The sequence below is a fragment of the Neopsephotus bourkii genome, unplaced genomic scaffold (assembly GCF_033783945.1).
Source record: "Neopsephotus bourkii isolate Nb327-2 ecotype Australia unplaced genomic scaffold, CSIRO-AGI_Nbou_v1 NB_941, whole genome shotgun sequence".
NCBI lineage: Eukaryota > Metazoa > Chordata > Aves > Psittaciformes > Psittacidae > Neopsephotus > Neopsephotus bourkii.
This window is the reverse complement of record NW_026901435.1, coordinates 3789634-3817568: the sequence shown is the minus strand read 5'-3', so window position 1 is coordinate 3817568 and position 27935 is coordinate 3789634. Positions and strand designations below refer to the sequence as shown.

The following is a 27935-nucleotide window of genomic DNA, read 5'->3' as shown; positions in this document are numbered from 1 at the left end:
ATCCAAACACAAAAGCAATTCTATTGCTTTAAATTAAAATTTCACAATAAAAAATATATTCATTGCAATATAAATTGCATCTAGTGTTTTAAAAAGGCTCTGATTTTAATTACAAACTCAAAGACAAAAAATAGCTTGTTATCTGAGAAATTAAGGAAAAATTTAATCTAGTCTGCTCTTTGACAAAAGATACAGCAGCTCAGGTCATTTCATATGAACTCAGTGGGCACACCAAAGAATAACTTGACCCTTCCAACGTCCATTAAGATCTAATGCACTGCAAGTTGCCTATCAGTATGTTGCATTTTCATTTAGGTTTTGGGGCTTTGTTGTTTCCTATCTAAATTATAATTCAATTAGGACATTATACCAAAAGGATTGTTCTCCTATGTTAAATTACATGCCTGTTAAGAAAGGAGTAAGTAATAATCATAGTTTTAAATAATCAAACTTGTTTCCTACTAATGAGAAACACAATACCCAATTTCAAATTCTTTAAAAACTTGAAACCAAAATTAGTTACAAAGAAAACTGTCTGGCCCAAATTGTTAGCTAGATCTGCACAGATCGCTGCTGATGTTTACATGACTGCAAAATAACTCTTCTCAGACATACTGGAACATCATCAGATCAAGATGCTGACAATTATTTAAGGCATAATCAGTTTCAACATAGGAACACTGATTATTTTTATTAAAGCTATTCCTTCTCTTGTCCTTTACACTCAAAAGCTACATTTGCTATCAGCCAAGATTTTGTTTTCCTAAGGGAAAGTTATGTGTGGCCAAAACATTCTGACTAGCACAGTCATGGAAACATGCACAATGACAGTGAAATTTGTACCTTCCAAATTTAACATCCAAACTAAGCTATTTTATGTACTTCTATCAGTCCTAAAATTAAAGAGCAATTAACAAATTTCCCTGCTGTTTCTTTTGCTCCCTTGGAACCACTTACATTACCAAAGGTCACAAATGACAGCATGGAATAATGAAAAAGAGTGGATCAATATTTTAAAAAGCATGATTTAGACTACACTGAGTATATAACTACTGGAATAGAAAATCAGATTTATTGTCATTGTTCTTCTTTAAATGAATAGAAATGCATCATGACAACTCTACCAAGAAAAGGTACTGCTACCATTAAATTTACAGCCTGCCACTTATATTTACAGCCATTAATCACATAAACTCTCAGTGACATCAATGGAAGTCTTGAATCAGTAAGAGTTATTGGATCAGACCCATGAAGTTCTGATGAGAAACAGCTGACCAAAAACTCAGCCCCCTTTAATCCTATGGTATGTAAAACAGAATTTCTATTAATATAAGTTAGATACAGACACGGCAAATTTCATAGGTACATGCTTGACTTTAAATGTATTAAAGTCAGAGTACATTCCTGCACCAGAATCATAATTATTAAATGGAATAGAATAAAGTTGGAAAGGACCTACAATCATCTAGTCCAATTTAAGTGTATATTAAGATTGATACATGTCAATGAATATATTATTGACAACATACCATTTGAAAATAGGCTACTACAGAGAAACACAGGATCCATCCAATTTTCAGGGAAAATAAAATCTAACCTTAAAAAATTAAAGTGGGCCTATTATTGGAATTTTATATCTTTACTAAATGCATTGAGAGACAATTATGTTTATTCTCATCCCACATACCAGTACAGCTCCTCAGGCTTAGCTGGCTGCTCGACATACACCCATTCTCTCAATTAAGCAAATTCTCATTTGAACATATGACTCTTTCATGTCTGAGAATAATGGGAAGCCTACCTTCTAAGGTGGTTTCCTCTCCATCCAAGGGAGGGCCGTCACCATCTTCATATTCAGAAATCACACTGACTGCATAAGTAGTTTCAGGTAGCAAGTTTGTGAGAACTGAGCTAGTACTTGAAGCTGGTACTGAAACAATAAATTCTTCTCCACCAACTGCTACTTTATATTTAATGAGATAAGACAAAACCTCAGATCCAGCTGGAGACCAACTCACTTTGAAACTGTCAGATGTTACATCAGAAAAGACCATATTCTTTGCAGGTACATAAGCTGTATGGAAATAAAAATGCACAGATGAGGCACCCTTGCTAGAATACTTTTAACACAAAATCTGTAAAATAAATTTAAAATGTCCTTCAACAATATGATTTATTCTAATTGAACAAATAATTTGTTGCACATGCAACTGCATTTGTTTTCTACACTTGCTTATATCCATCAAATGTTATTATGATCCTTTTTAGGTTGTCTCACACCACACAACAATGACTAAAGGCACCAACTCAGTGATTTCTTGATAAAATGAGAACAGTTCATCTAAAAAAATATACTTATGAAAACTTAAGTTAGAATCTGATGATCAAGTCAGGTTCCCTATGTCCCATGAACAGCAGTAACATTATACCCTCAACAGGAACTGAGAAACCTTGTGTTTTTTCAGATCTAGATTAGAAATAGGACAAAATAAATCCCGGTATTTTTTTCAGGAATGGAGTCAAAGGGGAAACAAGGAACTTGACAGGAGGCACAAACACAAACCTGACATCCTGGGCTTGTTTTGCTTGGCCTAGTCAGACTAACAGTGGGGATGTTAAGACTGCTTGAGCTCTCTAAAACAAAGGCTGCTTTGCTGGTTTGTTCCTCAAAGCTATCCTGAAACAAAAGGCTTATTTTTAAAGAGAGTGGGGTTTATCAATACTGGGGACTATTCAGTGTTAGTGTTCTACTAAACATAAGTAGGGACACCGAGGGTGCAAGTAATCATAAGTAACTTTAGCTGACCAAAAGCGGTCATTTACAAATCTCGTAAATATTAAACACTACACAAACTTGTCAAATTTGGATGCATGTGAAGACCTTCATTTCAGTCTTTACAGTTAGATTGAGATTAAGATCACCTAGCATCTGCTGTCTCAAATTGTCTTGTCTACACCCATTTCAGAGGACTTACCCAAAGCTTTATCAAATCACCTCTGGTGGTGTTGGCACTGTTCCATTGCCTTTGAAATTCTAAAAGACAAGCTTATATAGCTTATACTAGCTACCTCATTTTGGACAGCTTATGAAGAGTGGCCCTGGTTAGTAACTGTTTTACTCAAGACCCTGGATGTAAAAGCATAGCACATCCACTAAGGTCATTCCAGATAGACGCACACTTTAATAGTCTTCTAAGTACCCAGGAAGAGAGGTGGAAAAAAGGTATTTCTCCAATGCTTTCTTCATCTCTAGTTTTCAATTCATTTCCTCCATTGTTTTTAATATATTGAAAAGGAGAACCAAATCCCCAGTTATTAAAATTATCATTTATATATGGAAAATTTAATCAATGGCAACTCTTTAGGTAACTAGAAGCACAAAACACTGGTTCAGATCTTTTTTCACTGCATTTTCTACATTTCTCTAATAGTAGTTACTTACATTTTTTCCTTATAGCAGCCAGTTCCTGCTCAATCCGTAGGCAAACAGACTGTGTAAGTTCAAATGATATTCTTTGAAAAGCATCAAAATCTTCCACCGTGTAAACATGGGTTTCAGCAGGAGGCGATGCAATTGCTTCTAACTCTGTACGTACTGCATCCTTTACACCAACTGCAAATATTTCTACATCTGCATCCCTCAGCTTTATTGCAGGTTCTTTAAAAGCGTCTGACGATTTTCCATCAGTAATAAGAATCATGACTCTTGGCACATTTGGTCTTGATCCTTTGCTGGTAACAAATACTTTCTCCCTCACATATGTCATCGCTTTGCCTGTGTTCGTAGATCCACCTCTGTAGGGGAAGTTGTTAATAGCCTGAATTATGTCTTCCACTCTGTTGTATCTGTTCAAAGAAAACTCCATATGGGGATCTCTGCTGTACTGGACAAGACTTATCTGTACTTTTCGAGGTGATATCTCAAAGCTTTTAACTAACACTTCCAAAAAGGCTCTTACTTTAACAAAATTGGCGATACCAATGCTGTAGGAACCATCCACTAAAAACACAACATCAGCTTTTACATCCACACCACGTGAGCATTCTGCAAGAAAAAGAATCACCGCTATAAACACATATTCAATAGCCACAGCATTACATACCTGGCTGCTTATAAAGAAAATAAACCATGCTAAATAAAGATGGTTTTCATAAATAATAAAGGTATGACATTAAAACAAGCATCAGAGGTACAAAAACCAAAAAGTTACTGTGTGAAAATAACTTAATAGCTCCTTACTTACCCACTTGAACTTTTACTTGCTGTGTTTTTTCCATTATCGTTATTGGCTCACTGGGGGTCAGTCCTTTCATTGCATAAACATTAATTTGATATTCTGTGTCTGGAGAGAGATCTTTAACATTCAGAGCAGTAGTCTGAGGACCCACACTCAGTACATGTTGTTTTCCACCAGATATCATTGGAATGAACTGCAGCCGATAGCCAGTTATTTGGCTTGTCGATGGATCCCACGTGATCCTAACAGATTTTGAGGAGATCTGAGTGGCAACCAGATTTGAAGGAGGCTCCACCACTGAAAGCAATCAAAATCAAACCCAAAATATTAATTGCAATTATAAAAGTATTTTCTTCCACATTTTTAGTTCTGGAATAAATGTAGTTATTTTTGCTTAATCTTTACTAAAAATCCCTTTCTTTTCTGTTTATATTTTTAATCATAACTAAACACTAGTGAATTGCAGGGAAGTCCAAATAAAAGATTTTTCCCCTTTAGTACGTTTTTTCATAGAAGTGATGCCTGTGTTCAAATGGGCTGCATGAGCCTTCTGATAACTGTATATCATTGTGTTGCCCTTGAAACTATGGAATAATGGAGTTATTCCAAATCTATTACATCATATTCTTCTCTCCTGTATTTAAATGCACAAAGCTGAGACCTGTTTTCCACACTTGCTAAATGAGGCAACAGATCAAATTCCAGAAATAAAGCAAAGGAAGTAGAGATAGGCCTTTAAATGTGCATTAGAATAAACTGAGATTAATAAATACACTTGTATAAAATATCTCACCTTCTTCTCCACTAACCAGTTCACCTAGTTGCTCATCAACACCAGAGCACACTTGCAAGATAATTTCATTCTGTATATCCACAATTCCATCAAAATTAGCCACATTGAACACATGCTTCAGCGAAGGCTGAGATGCAATTAGCTTGAGTTCCTTTGCATCTGCTGCTTTGATTCCTAGAAGTTGCAATAGAGAGGACCATGTTAAGTGGCCATAAAATACAGACACCTGTGAATGTATTCATAAAGTATCAGAACATGATGGGGTAAAGCTGAGTTCAGTTGTCTTCTGTCATTATCAATAATCAAACTACAAAATAATGATCAATGCAATGAGATGACATAATCTGCTTTTAATCTGAGAAAATAAAGTGGTATCTTCAATACGCCAAGGTTGAAACTACGCTTGTCAGTCATCTTAGCTCCATATAGGAGATACAGAATTACTATAAAATTAACTATTATTGTGCATGCCTTGAGGGCACGAACCACCCATTTCAAGGCATACACGTGGAAAGACTGGCAGAGTGAACTTCTTGAAACAAAGAATCTGTAAAACATGTAACTTATTCTTCAGAATTGTTAATCTCTCAATCAGATCTCAGTCAGGAATGATAATTTCTCAATAGGAAAACTCAACATACCCAAAGAAAAAATTTCAACTCCTATGTTGCGAAGCTCTCTTGCAGGAATTTCAACTTCATCTTGAGCTTTTCCATCTGTAATGACAATTGCTACTTTGGGAAAGCCTTTTCTTGCTCCAGCTGACTCGGTGAAGGTGTTTTGAACCAGGTAATCGATAGCCTCACCTAAAAACACCACCATAGGTTGTGTTTTACTAGGCTTGAATGAAGCAGGATTTAAAGCAAATTTGGATTATAAAATGAAATGCTGAATAAATACGCATGTGGGAAATCTGTACCTGTCATTGTGTTGCCACCTTTGTAAGGTATCCTTTTAATTGCATCAATAAGATCACTTCTTCTGAAATACTGATTTAAATTGAACTCTGTTCTTGTATCTGAACTGTACTGAACAACTCCAACTCTCGTCTTTTCTTCCCCAATGTCAAAAGCTGATACAAGGGCAACCATGAAGTCCAGAATATATCCGAAGTTATTTCTCCCTACACTCCATGAACCATCTACCAGGAAAACTAAATCTGTCATTGCACTTATGGAGCATTCTGGAACACAAAAAAAATAAAAAATAAAAAAAATAAATAAATAAACGAATAAAAAATTTCTTAGCAAATTAGCAATTGCATTCTTACAAATCACTGAGAAATGTCTGATAGAAACTTAGTAGGTAAAAGACAAACCAAACAGATTAATAGACTGACATTCTTATCTGGAATATTTTACTTGGGGAAGCATTAGTAATATAAATTAACACCCATACAAGCCTTCTGCCTGCCATCACCAAAAGGGAACTGTCACCTAGATATTCAGTTTTGAGACACTTCTCAGGCAATTTCACAAGATCTGTTATTCCATGACAGATGAAAACTCACAAAAATTTCTTCAACACTTTGATGTTACAGAAACATTTCCTTTTGTACCACTTCTGGTTTGTATCTTTTTCTCCCCATAAAAGCTGCACAGGTTCCTCTGCAATGCCTTTTATCCACAACACAATGTCTTTTGTTAGTAGGACTGAGACATTCATAGACTTCCTCAGGCTAGTTGCATAAAATTCCTAGTTTCAGTATCAACTGCACCTTAGGCAGCTATAAATCCCTTCCACCACAGTCCCTTCCCAAGTTTTCTCAGCTCTGGACAATTTACATGTTAATTTCATTACTGGGTAACAGAGGAACACAGTTTATAGTACCCTAGAGCTAGATCTTGTCTCTAAAGCGTTAGGTAAGTTGAAAGACAAAACACCTTACTTTGTAATTGAGCCTCAACCTTCTTTTCCTCTGGTAGCCCTGGACCACCTGTTTGAACTGCACAAAGCACAACATAAAGAGAATTAATGGAAGAAATCAGGTTATACTTGTAAACATCAAAGAAAAGCATGTAGGGAAATAGAGACAAAAATCTGACAAGCCTCAGAACATGAAAATATAAATGCAAGTCATGTATACATCACCTGTACTTACAGGTTTGACAACACAGCATTCAGGTCAACAAAAAATACAGAAAATGCAAAAACAATCCTCTGAATTTGTACATCTTGTACAGTAATTTCCTGAAAACTAACTGCAACATCCCTGGATGAAACACCAGTATTAACTCTCTCTAACACATAGAGGAACTCATCATAAGTAGTTCTCCCATGGTTGTTTGGGAAGCCTGGTGTATGTGACAAAATATGTCACAGATGATAGCCTGATGTGCTTAACATTTGTTATTTAACTGGATTTATTTTATGCTTTATTTATTAAATATAAATTATAAAAAATTGAGTTCCATATTTTACCACCATATAAATCTACTGAGTCACATTTTATTGTTTGATGAAAGTAGTTAGCCTTTTTTTTTTTTCTCACACACAGGAAGCCAGTTGGATACATTTGTTACTGAGGTCAATAAGAACCTTCCCCTTGACTTCAGCATATGCAGTTTATAGGAAGTAGGTTTAGCTCAAGAGAGCCAGTGGCCTCCTGCAAAGAATTCTGTCAGATGGTCAAACATGATATACCCATGTTAGTCTCCTCTTATCACTTGCAAATTACCTCTGCTTCTACTGGGAATTATTCTTAAATGAAAAAGGCTGTTCAGACGGATACATCTGATCAGAGTTTAGGTATGTGGCAATTTTGTTGAGGAACTCAAACAAAGCCATATTTTGTTCATGACCACTCCTTTATATTGCTTGGTATTACATGTACTTACTTGTCAGTTGGCCAAAAACAGGTAGACTCTCCTCTCTTTCATCATATGAAGCTATTGATACAACATATTCTATATCAGGTATAAGATCTGATAAGACAGTTTGGGTAGTGCTAGGTGAAAGAGTAAATTCTTTAGTAGGCCCATCTGCAATAGATATATAAAACAGTTAATGCAGCCTTTAAATCTAGTAATATCAATGATCATTAGGAAAAAAAAATGCAACAGAGAATAATCTCTCTAAAATCCAATGATAATTTCAGAATTACACGCTTTCTTTTGTCCTGAATTATGAATTTTGAAACATGAAACTTCAAACTAATCTATTCTCAATAGTGATCAAAATTACTGAAGTGTTTAATAAATTACAGGAAATGTGAATCTTAAAAAGCACATACAAAATGTACTATTATCTAACAAGTCATGGTCCAGGTCTGATTCAATATCACATTTACACTGATTATTTCTCAAAGAGAAATAGAATAATTCATTCTATGCAATAATGCTTCAAATAGAATAAAATACACAGAATTATAAGGAATCTATATGACATCACTGCATCGTTACATGACACATGCAATAGTTACCCCAGGAGAAGTATTTGAATGAAGTACAATAAAATTCCCTAGCTAAGGTAAAAGCATAGAAGAGTAGCAGAATGATAACTCTACCTTCTTTTTGCTCCTCACAAAGGAAAGACATCCAAAACTTACTACCTGCAGTCTCAAAGGGTAAACGCTATGATAAGAAAAACTCTAACTTGGAACAATCACTGATTCTTCCTGTACGCCCTTTGCTGTTACCCAGTCCTGATCAGAAACTTCACGATGACATTAATAGCCACTAAGTTAACTATAAGTGAAAATAAGCCCAAGTTTTCAAAAAATGTAATGACATAATGAAATTTTACAGAACTCACCATTTGTTGGAACCACAGTTATCCTGTAACCCACTATTGCATCTGGTGGCCTTTTCCATGACATTTGAACATTATGTTCATCTATAATTGTAAAATTCAAGTCTGATGGTGGATTAACTGCAAAAGATTTATACCAGGTGGATGTTTAACAGTTTGAACAAGCTTTGGCAAATGAATAAATAAAATAATTTTAGCAAAGCTTACTAAAATTGTCTTTGCATAAATTTGTTTCCAACAAATATAAAGATATGTTGTTGGAAAAAGAGTAAAATTAAAAGCTGACAAGGTATGACAAAACATCAAAGAGTATACGCATTACAGAGGACAGCACAGAACTTATGTTTCTTGAGTTGCCAAGACATTCAAGAATGGCCAGCAAAATCAAGCACAATAGAAAACACATTTGGATACATGTACAATGAGTTCACAGATAATCACCACATATGCAAACATTTCACATAACAATTAAAGGAATTTTTTTACATGCTGGGTGCAATCCATACAAGCATGCCAAATCATAACCTGCTTACAATATCATGAGATCATTTAGGACATTGAGAACAAAGTACTCTTCTTAATGAGACATCAAAGAATTGATCAGCTTTTTAATAGACTCTCTGCATAGTTGTATTTCTTATCAATTTCACTGAATCTAGGAACTTGGCAGAGAAAAAAGTATTTTTAAGAATACAGGAAAATATTACACATTTAATATTCAGTAAAACAATTTCTCTTAGGGTCTAGATCGAATACACATCTAAAATGTATATCAGTAATAATGATATACTGATGTGTCATTTTATTCCAAATATGGAGAGCTCCACCCCTGTGTTCCTAGAAGCCATGATACTTTGCATATGGCTGCAAAGGATTCAGGAACTAAGGGGATAATAAATGGGACTTCTATTGGTCACAATTTGCTGAAATATTTGAGCTGATGCAAAAGTTCACAAAAATAAGATTCTACCTGTTTACACCAGATTGATGTACAATTTCAAAGGTGTAAACTGTTGTTTTCATGTTCCCTTTGCAGCAGGTGTACCCATACTAGTAGTGGCATTTTAACATAAAATGCCAGTATGGTTCTAAACAACACAATGGTTAATTATGAAAAGACAACATCAAAGTATATTTATGGACATTTATTTTACAGAATTTATAGAAAACAGCAAAGAGGGCACCAATGATCTGAACAAATGACTGCAAATAAAACTTGAAGGAGCTGATGACAGAAGTAACTGAACAGTAACAGAAAGAAACAGTTTTCATACGCAATTTTGCAGCACCATGCATATGTAAATGAAATGTTGATTATTATTTTTTCAGCTTCCCACGATGGACAAAAGCCTCCATGTACAAGGTTCATTACACAAAGACGTTTCATAAATATTTTATAATGATATTCTATTTATAAATTTGGCATGCTTATTCATGCAGTATTTTACTGACTCACTGTCAGTGCATGGCAGGTGTACTACATATTATTGTTTAAATAGGTCTACAAAGTAAGATTAGATTCAGCCATACTTTCCTTAACTACTTGTGAGACCTTTTTGCAGGCATTTTTAATAGACAGATCTTCTCTGTTTCATGGAAGACCTCCATCATGTGCCAGATTTTGTTTCAGTTTTGAATATAAAGAGCAGATAAAGAAATAAATGCTAGAATGTATACTTAGGAAAAGACACTGTCCAATTGCGATAAGTAATACTGAGCTCAAAAAACCTGGCAACCAATTGTGTAGGAATCTTTTTTCCTTTTAATTTCCTGCCATTTCCAACCATAGGATAATATGGCTTTGTAATACTGATACTATAGATAAGCTAGTACTGAAGTAAATGTTATTTTTCCTATTGTCCATACACAGGCAGTGAGATTAGACCATTAACCTGCATGCATAGTTTATTTATCAGTCTGTTTATGAGTATCACAATGCTAGAGACAGCAGGGTAGTTACTTAGTATGAAAATCATGCAACACATGTTAATAGTAAAATACACTTAGGTGATAAGAATATCATTATAAAATATTGTTTCAGTAGCAATGGCTCAGGACAAATTTAATGCAAAGGCAGAGACAACTGACCTGAGCATGCTTTTAAAAAAAATTCAGTACATGGAAAAAATAGCGCCACCAACCTTGCAAGTAAATTGGCATGTTGCAGCAGAGACTTTAGGCTTTAACTGCTGAAGAACAGCAGCAGCCCAACTTGTTGATATCCAAATGACCGGATTCCAGATAAACTGAAAAAATTGACTGTGAGGAAAAATCTTTAACATTTGATAGGAATTTAATCCATTTTATGAAAATTCAGATGTGGATCTTGGAAGGTAACAGGAGTAGTACATTGATACAGAAGCGATGTATCCATTCATCCAGGTGCTCATGGCCTTTTAGAACAATGGCATTGCAGGGGACCTCAGAAAGTCCCCTTATCCATCCCACAGCCGAGATATGATCAGCCACCTCATGTCACCACTGACATGTTTGCTCAGATCATTCTTAAAGAAATTACTCCACAGAAATTACTCCAGTGCCTCACTGTCTTTCTCATCATAAAGTTATTCCCAACACCTAACCCCGGTCTTCTTTGCTGCAGTTTAAATGTCTTCATTCTCAACCTGTGGCTGACTTATAAAACTCAGTCATTGAACACTTCTTCCTTTGAAATCCAGAAAGGAACTTTGCCTGAGTTAAAAAAAAAGTTTGGATCCAATGTCGTCAAAATGTCTTCCAGATGGCCTGTGAGGTTTTGATACTCAAACAACCTCCAGAACAACACATGGGTCAGATTTCACCCATATGAAACCAGCTGCGGGGTGAAGCCCAAACCAGGGTCATATGATTGAAAGCAGTAAGTCGATCTGAAGTACAGCAAAACATTTAGATGATAAAAAACTTCTTGCAATAATCAAACAGAGCAACTGTTACTTCAGTGTGTTAAAATTCTTCTTCCAGAATGGAATTCACCAGTGGAAAAATAATAAATCTGTAATACAGAATCAGACCAGACTTCTAGGAAGAAAATGCCCCTGGTTGTGGTGGGAGTTTGTCCCATTACAGGGGCAAACCTTAAAACTGCACCCTAAAAAGGCTTATGTGTGAGCACAGCTTTACTCAAGCAAGCAGTCTTGATGTCAGGCTATTTGCATAAGTGAAGTTGCACCTGTGCTTACACTGTATTGACACTGATGATCAACCTGATCCTGTGTCAATAAAAATCCATGCCATATCTCTCACTGACTTGTCAAGGTAGAGGACCATGATCATAACATGTAATGGTGTTATAATACTGCCTTCATACAGTGATTCCACTGCTGATGCAGAGAAATGTAGGGCTCCCCTACAGGTTTTTAGCATATTAAAAAAGTATCTTGCTGTTATGACAGTAATGTTTACACAGTGTCAATTTCCAACACTCTTAGAACGATGATAACTTTCTCAATTGGATATCCTATCTTATACACCACAACAGTAAACAAAACAAACAAACAAAGAATATCAAACATAATATACTTAATTCATTGCTGCTCCTGGTATTATATACATGTATAATAACTATCTTTTCTCAAATAGAAAACAGAGCAAGGCATCTTCCTCATCTTATGTATGTCTTATACTAGCTTGTATGCAATGCAAACCTAATCTACAGATTTTTACAGATAGTACAATGTGACTGCCAGAGGATCCTAATTAATATCTTCATAAGAGAAGGTAAAACATAATCAGAAGATCAAGCAATTTAAATATATAAGTCTATAAACAGACTTTAAAGTGGTGTAACTTGGAAGCAGCTACCATCAACAATCCCTATGTGAAAAAAAAAAAAAAAGTCTGTAATTCCATCACTGGAAAAGACTCCCTATAACTAGCATGTGAAATAATTTTTTAGCCCATGTTAACATAACATACAAGCGACGGAAGCTACACAATAATCTCAGCCTTGCTCTCACTAAGATAAGCCCTGCTGAGGCTGGAAGAGGCCAAAAGTCCTTATATATTATTTTCTTAATAAATAGCATGGATTTGACACAAGTAACTAGATCAAATCCCCATCAAGCTCCTTTAAAGCCAATGCTGCCAATCTGAATGGGAAAAAGAATGAGCTATTGCGTAGGTACTTAGTCAAGAACACACTCTCAGCCTTGTTAGATATTCATTGCAATCACAACACAGCAGCATTGTCACCTGTATGTTTGCATTTTTTAATTTTATACATGTATATGAAATTTCCTCATACAGCTCATAAGTGTATTTTGAAAAAATCATTTAAATATATGTATTTATAACTATATTTACGTAACTAAACATAACTGCATACATACACACAAACTGCATGCATAAATATATACCAAATTTTATGCACATTTGTGCATATATATGTATGTGCATGTGTGTCTAAACATACACACGTGTAAACTTTGCTTCTAACTAGCAGTAGGAAAAACAAGGACTTACAGCCACCCTCATGTATATACAGATTTCAATTTAACTCATCAATCTATGCGATTCTCTCCTTGGGAACTTGGAAATCAACAACTACTTTCTCAAAAGATAGAAATCAGACATCAAAAGGTAACAAAATAATGGTCCCACCAGCCAGTCCCAAAGCAAACAGGTAGTTAACTTCAAAAGTTTCAGCTATCCTTGATCATCTCTAAACCATTCAGTCAATGAAAATTAATGTACTCAACACAAGCTTTGTTACATGAGAAACTTTTTCTCATTTAACAACGAGAAGCTTTGTTACATTGAAAAGTCAGCACATTCACAGTCTCAGTGGGGTCACACAGAACCAACGATTTCCTCATTCCTTTCCTGTGCCTTTTAAAATCCCATTAATGGGAAATGCAAGGTACTACACAAGCCACGACATCATCACAGCATTACCTTAAGATTATAACGAACAGGCTATTCACATACTAATCTACCTGGCTTAACTATGACTAAATAATGAAAAGAAATCTTATCTAGCAAAAGGACATAGATTTTCCCCTGGCTTTTGTGAACACAAATGGAAAAAATAATGAGACAGAAAGAAAACTTGGCGTGAGGACACACAGGGAATGCACTGGAGTATTATGGTGGAGGACTAAAAAGGCAAAAAACACTTTAAACACAGCATAAAATATAGCATCATACACAATAAGTTTAAGCTGAGAGATGTCAGAAGGATTGCGAACAAAACAAGAAGAATTTCACTGTAAAAGAGCAGAAATGCTGAGCATGAAAACAGATTTGCTTCCCTGTGGGCAGGGTAAACAAAGAGCTTCCCCAGTGAAATGCCATGAATGCATTTAGGCTGTATGTTGTTTTTACACCCTCTACTGCTACAGTGATTGTCCAGCTAGAAACCCCTGTGTTGCTGGGTCTGTGTAAAAAGCTCTGACACCATTACTGTAGCTCATTGCCTGGCCAACAGCAAGAGAGCACAATTCTCAGAAGTACTCACAGAGCAGCTGTGATGCTGATGAAGAAACAGTTTCATCCTGGAAGATTTAGGAATCTATGAACAGCATTATCAGATAAACACCAGACCTACTCCCAAGGTAGACTGAAAACTGAAAGCTGAAGGAAGACAGAAAAATAGAACTAACATTTTCGTTCCCTCTGCTTTCACTCCTTCTTCCCACCTTATATCAACAATCTTTACCACATCAAAAGGCCCTCTGCCTTATCTCCTCTCACTTTTTCATCCTACCAAATGTCTGCCCACACCTTAGGGAAAGAAAATTCAAACTGCATCTCTTGTGAACACCATAGGGAAAGTTAAAGGAACAAAACAAAATGAGAGAAAGAAGTGGAGGGGACAGCAAGACGGAGAGGGGGAAAGGGACAGAAAACTGACTGGTGGGATAGAGATTTGCTGTAATGTAATCTGAACATTAGAAAACTAGACTAAAGGACAAATGTCCACAGAAGAATGTCAATTCAGCAGACAGCATTTAAGCTGTAATGATACCAGAACTAAACTAAATAAGATACAACATGCAGTTTACAAGGTGATGTAAAATTGAAGTACAAAATTAAAACTGTGCAGGAGAATGACCAGTATAATGCAAACAAAAAAACATACTGCAAAAAAAGCTTTACAAAAGCAATTTCCACCAAAGTCTTAAGGTACTCCTAGCTTTGAATCTCCATTTTCAGCACCACTATTTCTCACTGCACTTCCTGATCAAGACATTTCTGTTCTTACCTCAAGACTCTGAAGCTGGAAGAAGTTTCTCATAAAAAAAAAAAAAAATCACGGTGAACTAGATATTTTACTTAATACACAGTTCCGAATGCAGAGTAATGCAGGCCCTATCCAGGAGCACTCTACAACTCACAAGATCAGTTTTGTTTACTAATGGCACATCCTTCAACCTGAGAGCTAAAGCTTGGCCATCTTGTCTGGCAATGCATCTATTTTTGCCATTATTAAATAACAGTGTGCCTCTCCAAATACGTGTTTGTAGCTTCATTAACAGTACTCAAGCTATGACTGGTTTAGTCAACACTACAGCTAAATAAAACACCTTCACTTACATTTTGAAATAACCTACTCCACACACATAATCCCTGGTGCAGAACAACAGCAGCATTACTCCAGTTCAGAGTGAGCTCCCTCCTAACATGGGGAAATACATGCAAATACATCCACTCCCTTCCTCCATCAAAACTGTCCATTGCTTTCTTTGCTTTCTCTGGCATGGCGGTCCTGCAAATGCAACTCTGAGATGACTTCAAATGACCTTTTTTGGCTCCTCAGCCAACAATAATGCAGCTCAAGAGGGAGGCAGCAAGCTGATTCTCTCCTAGAGTGACCAGATGTTGCACTGCTGGCAGAAATGTCATTATTTCCAGAAAGCCAGTATACTTTACATCTGCATGCCCCAAGCAAGTACCACTGTTGGGGGAGCAAATGCCCCAGAGACATCTCTGACACAGCATGCTTTTAGAAGCCATCAGCCAAAGTGACCAAGTCCAGACACAGAAGCTTAACACAGGCCACGATCAGAGAATTTGTTCTGGTTCAATACAGAAAGAGAAGGAAGGGGTTAAAAAATTATCAGTTGGCTGGCTTCTGGTTTTTCTTCCAGTAAATCCCAGGGAGTTCACAGCCAGTGATTCTGTTCACCCTACGATGGTCACATCCTGAAGGTCAAGCAAGTCATTTCAGCACAGGATGTTCAGCATCCCTATTTCTCCTGGCAGCTACTGCTGGCAGAAACACTATTACTATGACCAAAGCCAGGCAGCTCCCACAAATGGTGATTGGGGCGGTTGTCAGCACACATGCCGTTAATCCACTGGGAAGGCAAACACACCAGGGCCAGGCCATTTTGAGCCACACTGTAGTGAGTATAGTGTCCATGATGGGTCTCCCCAGACCCATGATGGGTCTCTGCAGCCAGAGACAGGACACTGTCATGGGCTGACAAAGACCTCAACATCCAGAGACTGAAAAGAGGAGGAGGAGAAAAAGGAGAAGAAGAAAGGCCTCGCTGTGGGTGACGGCGCCACATACATGCCAAAGCCTTCAGGCCCTGACTGCTACAGCAAGGCCTGGCCCAGGCACAGCCACCCTGCAGTGGTGCCCAGGCCATATGCCATGGTGGTGGCAGTCCCCCTAATAAAACCAACACAGAGACCAAACCACCCCAAGGGAGGGTCCAGCTACCCCAGGGCTCAGCAGGGGGTCGCCCTACTAAGCTGGGGATGCTGGTGAGCCAGCAGGCCAGCAGGGCAGGGGTTCCAGCCAGGACAAAACACACAGGCGCAGAGAGCCAGACTCTGTTGGAGTATTTTATTTCAAAGCTGTGGGCTGCTGGGTGGTGAGTTTTCCGTTTCCTCTCTCAACACAACTAAATGAGACTACAGCACAGAGCCTGGCCATTCTCTATCCATCATAGGGGCAGCACCGCAGGCCCCGGCTGTGCCAGGCTGTCCACTGGCAGTGGGCTCCTCGGGCACTGCACCGAGGTGGCCCATGTCCTGTCTGTGAGGTGGTGTGGACAGCACACCAGAGAGACAGAGAGGGAGCTACCATCCGGCTGACTAGCCGGGAGAAACAGAGCACAGAAGGAGCTGGGCAAGGAAGAAGAGGCATTTCTCTGAAGGAGAGAAAGAGAGAATGCGAGGTAGTTACACTTAAAAACAGAGAGAGAGCCCATAGCTCAAAGTCTGGGTGGGAGGTTTGCTGGTCAGGAGGGCACTGGGGGCAAGGGGGCAGGAGGGGAGGTTACCTTCAGCCTCGATGGAGGAGAGGAGGGCGGCTGCACACAGAGCAGCGACTGCTGAGCAGAGCGCTGTCTTCATTTCTGCCCTTTCAGATCACAACAACATGAATGAATCTGCAGTGATGGGGGGAGAAAGGAGAAGGAAATGATATGCATGGATTAGAGGATTGTGTGGGTGTATTCATGAGACATAAAAAAGACAAACCGTGGATTTTGCTTTGTTCCCTTATCCCCAGCCCCACCCACAGGACCAGGTTGAAACCTCTAGACTTGAAAGCTGTCCAAGACGATGACAGATCTGCATGACTAACTGGAGAGTCTCGTCTCACAATAATGTGACTTTTGTTGCTGAACCCTTTCCAATCTCAGTGAGCACACACGGCTTTAACCTAATTTGATCAGGGAAGCGCAATGAAGATCCATGCCTCTGCACAGGCAGGAGCCAGGAGGGAGCTCCATGACTTCATCGCTGAGTGAGATGATAGCTAATTCAGAGGTCATTCCTGCCTTGGATCAACTAAATGTCTCTTTCAGCTGGAGATTTTATTCGGCTCCTTTTTCATAACTGTTGAAGCACTTACTTAGCTGTGTTTTAGTGGTCTCAAGGCAGTAATAAAATTTTTTTGAGGGGTTCTGCTCACAAATATGCTATTCATTTCTTGGTCTGAAATAGATTATACAGAAGTGTGTGCAACACACAGCTAAAACCTGACACATCTGTCTAGCCACGATGTTTCAACATCTGATAATTCATTTACATGTCCTGAGAGAAAATAGATTTAAAATACACTATGGAAAGCAGGCAGATGAAAGAGTCTTGCCATCACTACTGGTTGTCTAGCAAAATAGATGGGATTAGGCCAAATTAGTGGTTCCCAGTTGTAAGCATCTCTACCTTCATAACTATACGCTCTAGGTCACCTCAAATTACTCCCATATTACCCCAGTAAAACTTCCAGATTATTTCCTTGTCTAAGTAAAGGTTAATACGAACAGTCCTCATCACATATGCATATAAGTGTTCATGAAGTTTGGGGTTTTCTATTGTGGAAAGTAGGGGAGGGGTAATTTATCTGAATAAAGTCCATAAATGCATCACATATCATAATTAGGCTGGAGGAAAGAGAATTCCAAAAGCAATTAGGCAACAGATTTTATCAGGAAGGTGCCAAGAGCGAAACAAGAGAAACATGCATAAATCATTAGTCCACAGAAACAGCTGAAGGGGGAAATAATATGCTTCTGCCATCTAGAGAACTAACCAGCAAGACACATTTAGTGAGGAGATGCTATGGAGACCTAAGAATTTCTCAGTTACTGACACTGAACTTAACAGGTTTCTGCCAGGCAGCTGTATGTACTTGCCTGAGTCAAATGCCTGTGCTGCAGATAAAAATACCAAGAGCCTGAAGAAAAACTAAGCAATGGTTTCAGTCCAGTGATACTTCCAGTGGCTAAACAGAAGAGCAATATTAATGTTAACAACTCCCTGCCACTAACACAAGAAATAGCATGGTTAGCATTAAATTATTCCAAAAGCTCCAAAGTCATATCACTCTCCTGTGTGGGAAACAGGCGTCCCTGAGCACACCTACAGTGCTCTGCAGCTAGTTTAAGGATTGCCTAAAAACGTAAACTGACTTTTGTCATGGAAATGTCGTGTGGGCTTCGAGTGCCATCTTTTGATCCTTTCGAAGAGCAACAGAAATTAATCAGCTCATAAAGGCATCTAAAAGTTGACTGCTGCTGCAGGTCTGCCATTTCTGATACGTATTTTTCTGTTAAAATATAAAACATCTCAGCCACAGCATTCATTTGCCCACCTAGAAACATCTCGCAAACTTAGGAGTGCGGAAGCCTGGACGCGGCGGAGGGAAGGTCCTCTTTCTGGCTCATCAGACACATAAGCAGACTGTGTCAGGACTAAAGGTTTTCTCAATGATCTTTAGAAACCACTTCCAAACAAAAAATAATCATAACAAAAAAAAAAAAAAAAGAACCCAAACACGGTCTTTCACCAATGCGAGACCAACCTCACACTAATTCGACCTAGAAAAGCTTAGCCAAAGCATTTCCAAACCACACAGCGCACAACGCTTACCTCTTTCAAGAAGAAAAAGTAACATAAACGAAAACGACACCGGAAAAACAAACAAAAAATACAACAATCAAAAAACACTACCTATCAAAGGCATTAAAAAAACCACCTTGGAAAGAGGAGAAAGCATCACCGGCAGCTGTACACACGAGGGACGGAAGCGAGAGCTCCTGCCAAAGCCGCAGCAGTAGCGTGCCTGCAGGCTCGCCGGGCGCTGACACCAGGCTCCGCCTGGAGCTTCCTACCGGAGGGAGCCAGCGCGGCCCGGACACCGCCACCGCAGGGCTCCCCGGTGCCCTGCCGGGGCCTTGATAGGCAGCAGCCCCTCGGGGCGCTCCGCTCTGCGCCTCTCCTCCACCTCGCCGGCCACACGCCCGCAAGCCGGCGCTGGCATGCCCAGCGCGCACACGCAGAGACACACAGACGCTCTTTCCACCTTTCTGTGCCAGCCTTCAGCCCGCACTGCCAACCTCAGCCATAAAGCTTAAAGAAGGAGCTGTGTGCGTGGTGGGTACGTGCAGGAGGAGGGGGGCGGCCGAGGGGAGGGCAGGGGGTCCCCGCTCCTGCGCGGGCACAGACCTTCTGGGGCGGCTGCAGGGGGCCGGAGCCGGTGGCAGGGCAGCTCCTCTGGCGGTGCCTGCAGCAGCAGCAGCCGTCGAGCCTGGATAAAGGGAGAAGAAAGGATGAAGCTCCAGAGGCACCTTGTGGAGGGAGCAGCAAGTAGCAGCGACGGCGAAGGAGGAGGAGAAGCAGCGGCAATAGCTGAGCACAGAGGAGGCGCCTGGATTACTGTAGCTCCCGATGCGAGGGGTCTGTCTGGGAAGACTTGCCTTCTCCAAGTGGGAAGAACCTCTTCTCAATCTGCTACTTAATAGAGGGCTGTTCCCAACTCTCAATTTACCCTCGTAAGCGGTTACGAAACTGAAGGGAAGGTGGACTGCTGCCACCGGGTGATATATGCGCTGCTCTGCTCCAGCAAGGAAGGGGATCCACTTCTGGAAACTGGCGCATACCTCCGCGCATTCCTGCGGCATGAGGCGGGCGGCCGCCGCGGCAGCGCGCCCGGAGGCAGGGGCCCGGCCCGCCGCCCCCTCCCTTCTTCTCCCCCGCCTCGGCTTCCCAAAGGCGGAGGACACGGGAGGGCAGTGGAAAAACTGAGTCTCTGGGGACGGCTTCGAGGGACGGCGGCGAGGAAGGTGTCCCCGAGCGGGGGTTTCCACGCAGTCCCCGTGTTTCCCCCCTCGCTGACTCCCTCCCCGGGGCCGTTCCCCGGGACAGCCGTGCAGCTAAACGCGGGTAGCGCCGGTGCCGCGGCCGGCAGCCTTAGGGGCAAAAAGAGCATAGTCATTTTGACACGGTTCAGGTGTGTCTGGCCTTCATCCTGTGCCTCCTACCTAAGTAAAACCACCCCCTTCAGCATATAGGTGTGTCGCTTCGAGCGCCGCCGGTAGCGGGGCAGTTGTGGCTCCCCGGGACAGAGGAGACGGGGTGTAAGCCCCCCACAGCCTTCTCCTTTGCACCCTGCGGACAAACCCGCGCCCGTGGCCCCTGACTGAAACTGTATGCTTCCAAATGAAACTACACCCTCCAAAACAGGGCAGCCTGTTTGGCGAGAGGCTCTCCGAGGGTTTCCCCTCTCTTGTTCCCGGGAGCCTGCCCGCGGCGTGCGGCGCGGTCTGGCATCTGCAGCGCGCCGTGCCCGACGATGACACGGCAGGACACACGGTCCCCTGACGGTCGCTCCGCCGGAGCCAGACAGGGCTTCCAGGGGCTACGAGCCCTAAGGGTCTGCTCCCGCATCCGTGAGGAACGACGTCCCTCGTAACGCTCTCAGAACAGGCTCCTCCGGGACCCCTTCGGGCTAAAGCACGGAGTGTCGCCGTCCCCGCGGAGCGGGTCGGCACAGTCGAGATGCGGAGAGTTGGTCTGGGAGCGGGATGCAGGGGGAGCCGCTGCGGTACCTCACGGCTCCGCCGCCGGCCCATTCGCGATGCAGGGGCGCCCCCCGGCGGCAACGGAGGGCACTAGCTACCGCCCGCCCTTCTGCCGAGGTTTCCCCGGCCACTGGAGTTAGAAAGCAGTTTAGGAGGGGAAGGGGCTGCAAGGAAAACAAAACCGGGAAGGGGGCAACACCCGACAAACTCCCAGCCCCTGTTTGGAGAGGTCGGTAAGATTTCAGGGTCGTGTTGGTCCCTTGTCAGCTTCGAGCACAGACGTGAGTTGCAGAGCAATTAGGGCAAGTTTCAGCCTGGGTGGAAGGGCTAGATAGGGGGGATTGATAGTTTACCGGGGCATTTTCTCACAGGATCAGGAGATTAAGGACATGTCAAGGGGAAGACTTGTCTCTCCTAACCTGAATAAGGTTGTCTTCTTTTCTGTACCAAGCCAATCATCTGCATGAGAACCCAAACGCTGGAAAGAAAGTATCCACCAGAAGCCATGTACTGGCATTTCCAGACACTTTGGAAGTGAGTCAGCTACTCTCGGGGACATGCCACAGCTTCAGCTGTCTGGTATTGATAAAATGCACTTTCCAGGAGCAACATCTCATTCGCTGATAAACTTTCAAATACTCTTGACCTATTAACATCCTTGCCCAGCTGTTGAGTTGGATTTTCTCTTTTGGCATTTCGGCATGAGGAATTTAATTTCTTCCTATCCAGATTTTATACATAAAAGCATTATTTCTAAGAAGTAATACTATTTTAATTTTCAATTTAATTTCCTGAATGAAATCACCAAGAACACCAGTATAAATGTGGTGTGAACAATAGTTTCCGAAGAATGGACATAAGGGGTTACAATGAAATATCCTTCCATAGGAACTTAATTAATGAAAGTTAGGTATTTTTGTCACTTACGCACTGCAAAGGTGTTTGGTTTTTTTTTTGCAATGTACTATGGAGTTTTTCATCAGAAGATAACTGAGATTCTATGTCAATAGTTAAAATCAATGCAAATAACAAGGGTAAAAAAAATATGTATTATTGTATTTAAAAGATAAACCACTCAGAACAATTATTTTAAAATCTTTAAATAATTTGCTACAAATCTACAACTGTATTTATATGAGCAGAGACTTTGAAATCAATGGGTCTGTCAAGGGTGTGATAATCTCACACAGCCTCCCTCACAGACTGAGAGCTGCTGAGCGGACCATTTCCCATTCCTCTCAGCTGACCAGCTATGCTTAATTTCCCTGTGTTAATTAAGACTTAGAGCTGGCAAAAGCAAATAATGCATTGGCTCCAAGGGCAGCAGGATTTCATCCTTGTCTTTAACTCTTTGTTCTAACTATTCTAACTATATTTATCCTAAGGTCTTTTCCATGTAAAATACACCAGTGAATTGCATTTAGAGTGTGTCCTTCCATACGTCAACATAATTAAATGGGTTGTTTTCAATCAGCTCTGTTGCTATGTACATTCATAGTCTCAGTACATAGTATGTGATGCAGAAGGCATTTCTGAAATGCATAAACATTTACTAACACTCTCCTGTCTGCTTGTTTCTTAGACAAGTGTTAAACACATTAAGACCATGCACTCCAACTCTGCAATTTTCTTTGCTATCTAAGCTGAATAAATTGAAACAGTGACAAATTTAAGTACAAAAATCAAGATTTGAATTAATACTTATGCTTGTAATAATATTGGCCATTTCTGGTGTAGGTATGTGATATTACTATTGCAGATAACCTGGAATGTCTTAGAAATTTTTAGCTGGTTTGGGGTCTAGAGTAATTCAAGCTACTTTGTGTTTCTGGCATCTTTTTTTGTTTCCTCAGGCTGCATTGCCAGGACAGAATAAAATAGGACATTCTGCATTTCAGGACGGTAAACCTTGAATATCATTTCCATTATCTTAGCACAGTCATTTTAGGAGGCCCATCCGTGCCTTACAACACAAAGGACAATTTTCCAGTGTATTTTATATATTCCCTATTAAATCTGTCATAAAGTTAATGTTGCACAGCATTGTATCTGCATCCATAAAATGGAGGACAAAATACAGCAAATGGCTTCCTCCAGGCCCTGCCCTTCTTTAAGAGGTTTCCAGTCAATGGCATGAGAGGAACTCAGTCTGGTGTTTGTTTGTTTGGATAATTTCATTTCAGAGCTGGTATTCAGAGAGCAGTACTAGTCTGACCTCTCATAATGAAGAATGGCTTCTTATATTAGCAGTGTTCAGAGAGGACTAGTCCTATCTGAAATATACTCATTTAGTGGAACAACTACGGAAGCAGCATCCCTGGAGAGTATTACAGCCATGAAATAATTATCTGCCTCACCAGGTATGTTTTCCTTAGCAACTATTTATTTCTTTAATGTCTGTAACTGATTTTTACCATCATGTAATGCTTTGAAAGTAAGAAATTATTGTGGCTCCGAATAAATAGAACTAGAAAAGCGAATAGATCATTAAAAAGCAGAGGTATAAATAGAAAGGAACTGGCCCTTTGATATGATTTGGTCTTACAAAAGCCAGTTAATTTGTAGGCCTTAATTTTTTTAAAGATATTACATCTTTAATACCAAAATTGGAAAAAAAGAGAGATGCAATGATTTTATAGTCCTTTTCATATATACACACAAACATGGTTTATATCAAAACATTCTGAAGCTGGTTCTTTATTTCACAACAGAATCTTGATCTATTTAGTAAGCATTCCCTAATGAAGCCAGTACAGATCTTGCTTGATTAAAGAGGGCAAGAAAATAAATTAACTGAGGACAGTGACCCTGGATATTTATCAGGTATCACATTATGTCTTAACACAACTGTTCCCATCAGAGCAATGGACTAGCCACAGAGGCTTGCAGATGCTGGTCTAAGCATTCTTCTTCTCCATGTGGCTGAGGGGTCCCCAGTGAAAGAACATACACTGAGGAAACACATCATTTTAAAAAATCAAAACACTTTTAAAAGTCACTATCTGCTACTTGCAGAACTTTATAACGCCATGTTCTCTGAGTACTTATTTGGATTCCGCATATGATGAAAGATTAATAGCCATGGGTTCCCCTACAGTTGGTAACCCTTCAACTATTTCAATGTAATTATTCCCTACAAAGTAGCACACAATATTAATCAGCAGCAAAGTCTGAAATGGTGGAGTGCCAAGCTCTGAAAAGGAACTTTTTGCTAACTTTTCTTGGTACTTCTGTGTCATAAAATATAAGTATATATTCTGACAGCAGGGTCTGTTTAGGTGGTAGGTAGGCTTATGGCAAAGATAAGTTTGTGCTTGAATCCAAAGGTGTTAAAGGTTCAAGTTGTGTTAGCTAATGAGTGACCTGGTCCCATTGTTACAGACAGTGGAATAATAAATGATAATGGGAGAATCTTAATCAGGCCAGCCCCTGATGCTGTCCTTCTCTCCCCCACTGGCACAAAAGGCACTGAGTATAGAGCATGCTGTGATTTCCTGAGAGAGGAGCAGGTCAGAGGGAAGCTATGAAGGGTGAATAATCAGCTGCTGCTTCACTTTCTCTTCATGTACATCTTTCCAAGAAGGCTTAGCAGACGTAAAGGTCACCCCCAAACTTCCTGTCAGTTCAGCAAGACAAACATTCAAAAGCTTAAACACTCTGACAAGCGAATCCAGTACAAACGCACAGAACCATCGTAAATGAGAATGGAAGAGATCCTGAGAGGCCATTTAATTCATCCCCCATTATTTAAAGAACACCAGGGCTTCAAAGAGAAACCCTCAATATCATACTGAAGTATTAACAGCACTCTGGGGAGCTGTTTCCTAGTGCCTGACAACAGATAATAACTTGTTCTAGGTGAGTTGCATGTTGTCCATAGCTGGACTATGAGCGCAGCTGTCAGGAATAAGTTAGATTGACAGAGTAAAAGTCTATTCTGAAATGAAAGAAAAAAATATTTAGGAAGAAAAACCTACACCAGAGAAGCCTGTATGTTTGGATAATTCCACAAAAACAGTCCCAGTTTAGCAAAGAAAATTAACTGTCTGCTTTACTGGCATCTCTGCAAACTTTCTCCCTGGGAACAAAGAACCAGGACTGGGAGATTCCTTCCTAATGTGACTTCCAGACATACAGCCCCCACCAGTCTTGCTAAACACATACTGCTGTTACAGTATGTCTGCACTTGACAGTCATGTAATTCTTTGACCATTTTTAAACTTCAGGAGAGACGGACTCCATGCTCATCATCATTCCTGCTCCCCTCTTCCCCCCACCCTCCCAATCTCAGTGCCTTGATACCCAGACTGGGAGGCTGTGGCATTAACCACAGCTCTTACCTCTCCAAAAGAAAGGACACAAGAGGCAAACTTTGAGCCAGGACATGGCCAGCAAATACACAGGACCCAAGCAGACACTTCCATGCATGTCATCTATCACAGGTATTGATGGACACATGGAAAGTTTGAGGTCTTGTGAAAAAAAAAGAGTCAGGCAAGAGTTTAGTTTGCGGGCATTAAGAGCACTGCCTAGGGATTACCTGTCAGGACACTTATGAACTCCACATGAGCTAACTTTATAAAAAAAAAAATGTTTCTTTTGCACAAGTCATGATTGGATAGTGACTGAAGAGGAAAACACACAGAACAAAACAATGCAGATTAAAACAGCATTTCTTAATGAAGCCTTGTGGCTGCTGCTTTCCAGTATGTTGAATGCTGATAGTTCAAATACCAGAACATAAGATTTATTTGGATTATAAATAGATGTCGCCCTGTGCGTCAGTATCAGAAGCACTCTGTTGTGTAAACAGAAAACTGTTGGGGGCTTTTTCTACTCTTAAAAATTACTTGAAAGCTCCTGGCCACTCTTTGCTGACAGCCTTTTTCACCTGTTGGAGTTCCGTGTCTCTCTTGTGTATCATCACCTCTACAGCCTACAACAAGAAGCTGTTAAAATGTCTTTTTTCATATGCCCTTTTCTCTGCTCTCTTGGTTGATTTCCAGCTGGCTACACTACTCTGTTAGTTTTTAGCCACCCAGTTTATTGAACTTGTCTTGGTTTTGGCATTGTCCTGATTTCCATTATAATATATTTGCCTCTGGGGAAACACGGTTGCTACTAACTCCAGTGCCTCTTATTTGTTTTGGAAAAAAAAACAAAAAAAAAAAAAAAAAAAAACACCAAAAAAACCCTCTCTATATATATATAAAAACTGCCTAGAACTTTTAAACAAAATTACACTCTCAGACCCCACCGAGGTTCTTTCTATCCTTTGTTATTCCATTTTCTAGGGTGCAAATGTTCAGCTGGTAAGTCTGACCTGCTGATCCTTTACTCTCTGCCCACTGCTCTTTGAAGTGTATTTAGGTGATAACAAGCTGCTAAAGGCACATCACAACATGGGGCTTTACTACACCATGATTATAGAATCATAGAATAGTTAGGGTTGGAAAGGACCTTAAGGTCATCAAGTTCCAACCCCCCTGCCATGGGCAGGGACACCTCGCTCTAAACCATATCACCCAAGGCCTCCTCCAACCTGGCCTTGAACACTGCCAGGGATGAAGCATTCACAACCTCCCTGGACAACCTATTCCAGTGCCTCACCACCCTAACAGGAAAGAATTTCTTCCTTATATCCAATCTAAACTTTCCCTGTTTAAGTTTTAACCTGCTACCCCTTGTCCTGTCACTACAGTCCCTAATGAAGAGTCCCTCCCCAGCATCCCTATATGCCCCCTTCAGATACTGGAAGGCTGCTATGAGGTCTCCACGTAGCCTTCTCTTCTCCAGGCTGAACAGCCCCAACTTTCTCAGCCGATCTTCATACAGGAGGTGCTCCAGTCCCCTGATATCCTCACAGCCCTCCTCTGGACTTGTCCCAACAGTTCCATGTCCTTTTTATGCTGAGGACACCAGAACTGCACACAATACTCCAAGTGAGGTCTCACGAGAGCAGAGTAAAGGGGCAGGATCACCTCCTTCGACCTGTTGGTCACACTCCTTTTGATGCAGCCCAGGATACGGTTGGCTTTCTGGGCTGGAAGCGCACACTGCCGGCTCATGTTCATTTTCTCATCGACCAGCACCCCCAAGTCCTTCTCCACAGGGCTGCTCTGAATCTCTTCTCTGCCCAGCCTGTAGCTGTGTCTGGGATTGCTAGGCAGTAGCAACCTTTTTTCCCAATCTTCTTTCCCAATTAAAACCAGCAGCAGCTGCAAGATGAGGCCCCTTTCTTTATGCTAGGAGTAGTTGTTAGGACCTTATTTGCTAATAAAAACTACAGAATCTGCTTCTCTAACCTCCAGAGAAGGCAAGAAGTCAGGCAGGGGTTGTGCTTCTTGACACATGCTCTACCTTCACAGCGTTACTGCTTGAGCTCATCAGCTGCACCCATTACTCTGTCCTGCATGGTCACCTCAGGTGGCATTTGGCTCTGGGTTAAGATACATTTAGGTGCCTGCATGTGAGCCCAGCATCTAAACTTCTGCATTGGCTGATGAAGATCTAGTTAATGAACTCATCAGTGCCTGAACAGTTTAGCTACCCACCATCCACAGGGCTTGGCTCAGCTGCTTTCACACTGACCTCTAGAGCCGTTTAAGCACCTTGTAGAACTTGAGACCTCTTGCGATGCTGCCAGCTACCACTGAGGACACACATACATCTTGAACTGTACTAGACCACTTAGGAAGCAGAAGTGGACTCAAAAGGACCCACTTAGGACCCAAAGCCCAGTACTGTTTTGAGTGCCACGGGCTCCCAGGTACTATTACACAAGTGTGCAAGTCTCCTGAGCTCCTCGGTTGTATTTGCCAGCCCCAAGCAAGTGCCTCAAATGTAGCCTGAGATGGTGTTAGACACCTAAGTTTAGGCAACTGGATTGAGCAC

The 27935-nt window shown here is 40.6% G+C and overlaps 1 protein-coding gene and 1 long non-coding RNA gene across 13 annotated transcripts in view; one reads left to right on the top strand and one right to left on the bottom strand.

The window, feature by feature from the left end:
- Positions 1–20479, bottom strand: part of COL12A1 (collagen type XII alpha 1 chain) — a 102142-nt gene extending 81663 nt beyond the window's left edge. For 2 of the 12 annotated variants that reach the window (XM_061358414.1, XM_061358416.1), the window contains exons 1-11: positions 19687–20114; positions 17016–17123; positions 8785–8901; positions 7869–8012; positions 6920–6976; positions 5951–6214; positions 5673–5837; positions 5032–5205; positions 4245–4535; positions 3443–4045; positions 1802–2074 (exon numbers count right to left, since the gene is read on the bottom strand). In XM_061358414.1, coding sequence (XP_061214398.1) covers positions 1802–2074; positions 3443–4045; positions 4245–4535; positions 5032–5205; positions 5673–5837; positions 5951–6214; positions 6920–6976; positions 7869–8012; positions 8785–8901; positions 17016–17088 — 2161 coding nt within the window. In that variant the 5' untranslated portion in view covers positions 17089–17123; positions 19687–20114. The other 10 variants (XM_061358420.1, XM_061358417.1, XM_061358418.1 and 7 more) reach the window with 10 other exon arrangements.
- LOC133214945 (uncharacterized) lies at positions 16786–26194 on the top strand. The gene is made up of 5 exons (XR_009726275.1): positions 16786–16910; positions 17246–17377; positions 22895–22943; positions 23225–23401; positions 24900–26194. It is a non-coding gene; the product is annotated as an uncharacterized LOC133214945 (long non-coding RNA).
- The last annotated feature ends 1741 nt before the right edge of the window (positions 26195–27935 follow it).